The following is a 4,954-nucleotide window of genomic DNA, read 5'->3' on the forward strand; positions in this document are numbered from 1 at the left end:
GTGCGCGGCAGCCGGAGCAGAGGCAGCACCAGAACAATAGGGCGCCGGACTCCCGCCTCCTCCGGCGGCGCGGGGAAGGGGGCTCGGAGCCGGGCGAGGGCCAGGCGCAGACTAGGGAGGAGAGCGGGACACGCTCCGCTTGGGGCTGGTTCGTGGCTCGGCGGCCCGGAGAAGGGGCTGAGCCAGCGGGCTGCAGCAGGGAGTTCGCCGCCGGGTGGGTGGGTGGGCAGGCGAGGGGGACTCCTGGGGAGCGGAGCAGGGAGCCGTGGAGAGGCGCTCGGAGGGCTGGGCGGGGGGCGAGAGGCAGAGAGGCAGAGAGGCGCCCAGGCGGGAAGCGGAGCGGTGAGTTAGGCAGAGGCAGAGCGGAGCGGCCAGGCGGCTGGAGGGGCAGTTTGCCGACCGGCTGCCGCCGGAGAGGAGGCGGCGGAGGCTGCACCGGGGGCTGAAGGAGGAGAGCGAGAAAAGCCCCTCGCGTCCCCGCGCCACCTTCCTTCTCAAGGCGGCTGCGGCGGCAGCCTCAACTTCCCACCTCCTCCCTCGTCTCCGCTGTGGGCTGGGCGGGCCCCCCACCGCCGGCGAGGATGATGATGATGTCTCTGAACAGCAAGCAGCCCTTCAGCATGCCCCACGGCAGCGGCAGCCTGCACGAGCCCAAGTACTCGGCGCTGCACACCGCCTCCCCCTGCACCTCCGCCGCCGCCGCCCCCTCGGCCAGCTCCCCCAGCAGCACCAGCAGCGGGGCAGGCAGGAGCAGCACCAGCACCAGCACCAGCTCGGAGGCGATGAGGCGAGCCTGCCTCCCAACCCCTCCGGTAGGCACGTCCTGCAGCAGCGCCCGCTTTGAGGCAAATGCCCACAGCCCCCTTGATCTGAACGGTGTTTCTTTCATGCCTGCCCAGCAAAACACCCAGCACCCCCCGGCTCTCTTCCGCCTTATGCATGCAGCGGCGCTTGCCTTTCCTATTAATTTTTATGACCTAGGGTGTTGCATGTGCCTCGTGTTGTGTGTGTCTCTCTCCCCCTCTCCTCGTTCAGGCTCTCTCTTTTGCCAGGCTGGGGTTGTGTTAATGGCCCAGAGGCGTGCGGATGCGGAGGGAGGGCGATCCCCTGTTGACAGTAATGTGTGCCTTCTATTTGCTATTGCAGAGCAATATATTCGGCGGCCTGGATGAGAGTTTGCTGGCCCGCGCCGAAGCCCTGGCGGCGGTGGATATAGTTTCCCAGACCAAGAGCCACCATCATCACCCGCCTCATCACAGCCCCTTCAAGCCGGACGCTACTTACCACACCATGAACACCATCCCTTGCACCTCTGCTGCCTCCTCCTCGTCGGTTCCCATTTCCCACCCGTCAGCCCTGTCCGGCACTCACCACCACCACCACCACCATCACCACCACCACCACCAGCCTCACCAGGCTTTGGAAGGGGAGCTTTTAGATCACATCACCCCGGGGCTGGCGCTGGGGGCCATGACCGGACCAGACGGCTCGGTGGTCTCCACGCCAGCCCATGCTCCTCACATGGCCAGTATGAACCCTATGCACCAGGCGGCTCTAAGCATGGCCCATGCCCACGGGCTGCCTTCTCACATGGGATGCATGAGCGACGTGGACGCAGATCCCCGGGATTTAGAAGCTTTTGCGGAGAGGTTCAAGCAGAGGAGGATCAAGCTCGGAGTGACCCAGGCAGATGTGGGCTCTGCCCTGGCCAACTTGAAGATCCCAGGGGTAGGCTCACTGAGCCAAAGCACCATCTGCAGGTTTGAGTCCCTTACCTTGTCCCACAATAACATGATCGCCCTCAAACCCATCTTGCAAGCCTGGCTAGAAGAAGCAGAGAAATCTCACCGGGAGAAGCTCACCAAACCAGAGCTCTTCAATGGAACAGAGAAGAAGAGGAAGCGTACCTCTATTGCTGCACCTGAGAAGAGGTCCTTGGAAGCCTATTTTGCCATCCAGCCACGTCCTTCCTCTGAAAAAATAGCAGCCATCGCAGAGAAACTGGACCTCAAGAAGAACGTGGTCCGGGTCTGGTTCTGTAATCAGAGACAGAAACAGAAACGAATGAAATATTCCGCTGGGATTTAAAGTCTATGGGAGCTTTTTCTAAAAAAAAATAAAAAATCGGCAACAAGACACACTTTAATATTTCTCTATAGTGAGATAGAGGGACAAACACAGAGAGACAGACAGAAAGACCGACAGAGAAAGAGAAACTGTCGGTCTGCCAACCAAGAAGTAAATTGTCAAGTTTAGGAAAGTTCCCCTTGGACAGAATGGCTGCTTGTTCAGAATGACAGTATCAAACAGAGACTGGCTTTTTGAAGGCAGATAAGAAATTCTTTTTTAAAGGACCGAAGACGTATCAAGTAAGATTTGTTTTTATTATTAAAGACATCGCCCGTGTTCAAAATTTAAAAGTACACTTTGCAACTATTTTTCAGAAAATAGATTGACTGGAAACTGAAACTTTAATCTAGAGTTGAGGCTATACCGCGAGAGAGACATCTCAAAAGTATTTTGATTTAAAAAAAATGGCAGTTTTTTCTGCATTTACACTGCGTATTATAAATATATATATATATATATATTTTTACTGTGATTATTATTCTTTCCTTCGCTGAAGTTATTATGCTTAGGAAAAGAATTGATCCTGCTATGTTCACTGATCTTTAAAAGCTATTATTAGATTACTGCAAAACAACCCCTTGTAAATTATTAATTTTATCTGTCCAGCAACTTCATTCTGTGCTCATTCTAATTAATTACACCTCTTTAATCTAAGTCTTGATAAAAGTAAAAAAAAAAAGGTATGGATCGTGAAAATCAAATACTTTGTGTTGATAGAATTGATTATCTGTAGCTTTTTCCTTCTTATAAAAATATCCCTTTTGGCCATCTGTAAATTGTCACCTGAAACTAAAATATTTCTCTGGCCAGTATTCTTATTTGTAAGGCGTTGGCACTCTATAATAGATGTCCTACATTATTTGTGTAGATTGATTCACTGTCCGAGGTATTTGTTTACTGCGTTACATATTTAATGGGGATTCCCATGTTGTCCCCTCCCCCCCCCCCACACTTCTAAAGTGAGAAAAGAAGTGGCTGAATAGGTGACAGTGTGGCGTTTCGTTGTTTCAGGGTTTGTTTTCATCACAATATTTGTCCTTCTAGATTTCTAAGCTATATCACAACTGTGTTCAGACCTGATCGCTTTTTATTTACTTTAATTGCAATACTTTTACATTGAGGAGAATCTTTTTTGGAGGTTTGTTTGTACAAAAGCCAAATTTAATTTAGAGAGAGAGAGAGAGAGAGAGAGAGACAGTGCACTCTTGTAAATTCACATTATTGGTACAATTCTTTTGAGGAAAAATGAAAGGTACTTGAACTGTGGTACCTATATGTATTGTAAATATTTCATTCGAATTGACACACATATAGATATATTCTTACAGATTTCGCTGTATTGCTGTTCTATTTGAGACTATTTGAAGTCTTAAGTTCTGTATATGATACAATTTTGTTGTTTTTGTTAATAGGTTTATTTATTACAGTAATGTATTAAGTTATTTAAAATGTTGTTGAATTGTCTTTCATTAAAAAAAGATTTTAACGTTTTATTGGGAAAGTATGTTTGCTGTTTTTTTTTCATTAAAAGTCTACTACTGAATTTAAATTGCTTCCACATCTCATATATTTTAAAGTTGAAGTGGGAGGACTATTTTGATTTTTTAAATGGTTTACAGCTCCTGCCAGCTCTTCCTTTCCGGCTGGATGGTGGCTGGATCATCTTTATATGTCTGATCTGGTATTTATCAAATGGAAAGTGAACTCATTACCCGATTTTTTGGAGGCGGGAGGGGCTAACCCGTGAGCCGATAGTGTCCCTGTGTTTGCCTACCTTGTCAGACGGTAAAACACATACCTTTATAGACACTGTTGGTCTCCAAGGATGTGCTGACTGTTCCTTTCCAGGCAGCGTTGCAGAGCTTCTGTGTGGCCTGCCATATAGCCAGATAAATAGTTCGCTAACTGCACAGTAGAATTTACTAAGCAAGGATGGTGGAAAGGAAGCTGGGGTGGCCTGGAGATGGCTATTCAATTAACCTGTCTTCTTAGCTGGGCTCTGGGAGTGATGACGAGGGCAGGCTGGGTCCCAGGAGCTCAGCGCCAGAGCCGCAGTGCCCAGCACAACACACACACACACACACGAGGAGGAAGGGCTGCCTACTTACCTACCGGCGTTTCCTGTGGCATTTATTCTGGACCAAAGAAGTCCGAGCAGGAGATTAAAATGTGGCGCCATTATGCTACTTGCTTATTGGCTAGTACAGATCGATATTACCAGTCACAAAGGCAACAGGAACAGTCAGCGAAGTAATAGAAATACTTTAAAATTAATAGCATGGACTGGCATGGTGAAATGCGTTTAAACGCAACCATGTGTAATCAGTTTCATGCCTATAACATCTGCCATGGGGACATGCATACGAATTTTAAAATGCACGAGGGACTAGCAGGGGGGAAAGATCAGACATAGGTGTAGTTCAGCCCCTTCCCCATTTGAGAGGCAGCCACAGATTGCCCTGGACCAAGAGCGTTTCTTGTTTAGCAGGACAAATTAAAATGTGATGGGATGAAAAGATAATTCCGAAGGTGCTATATAAATACCCTCCAGAACTAGCCTGCCTTGTACTACAGAGAACGGATTTAGCACTTGGAAAGGTCTGTGTCATGCCTATTCTTCGTGTGTCAGACAGAGGTAGGGATTGACAACATTATTGCCCAAGGAGTTGCGCTCTTTGATGTAGAGTAATTTGAATAAACGGCGACGATGGGGCTGTAACCATGGCGTTTCGCGTTTCAAATGTAGGGAATGGGAATTATGAGCTGTTATTTTGCTAAAACTGAGAAAAAGACGCACCAAACCAACAGCGATGGTAAAAGAAAG

At 48.6% G+C, this 4,954-nt stretch overlaps 1 protein-coding gene across 2 annotated transcripts; it reads left to right on the forward strand.

The window, feature by feature from the left end:
- The first annotated feature begins 581 nt into the window (after positions 1-581).
- On the forward strand, positions 582-2,088 carry POU4F2 (POU class 4 homeobox 2). 2 transcript variants are annotated; one of them, XM_073340062.1, is made up of 3 exons: positions 588-675; positions 772-820; positions 1,149-2,088. In XM_073340062.1, the coding sequence occupies exons 1-3, from the start codon at positions 588-590 to the stop codon at positions 2,086-2,088; spliced, it is 1,077 nt and encodes a 358-aa protein (XP_073196163.1). The 2 variants fall into 2 exon arrangements, with proteins under 2 accessions (XP_073196162.1, XP_073196163.1); XM_073340061.1 differs by having other exon boundaries at positions 582-812; positions 1,147-2,088.
- The last annotated feature ends 2,866 nt before the right edge of the window (positions 2,089-4,954 follow it).

This window comes from Lepidochelys kempii, chromosome 4 (assembly GCF_965140265.1).
Source record: "Lepidochelys kempii isolate rLepKem1 chromosome 4, rLepKem1.hap2, whole genome shotgun sequence".
NCBI lineage: Eukaryota > Metazoa > Chordata > Testudines > Cheloniidae > Lepidochelys > Lepidochelys kempii.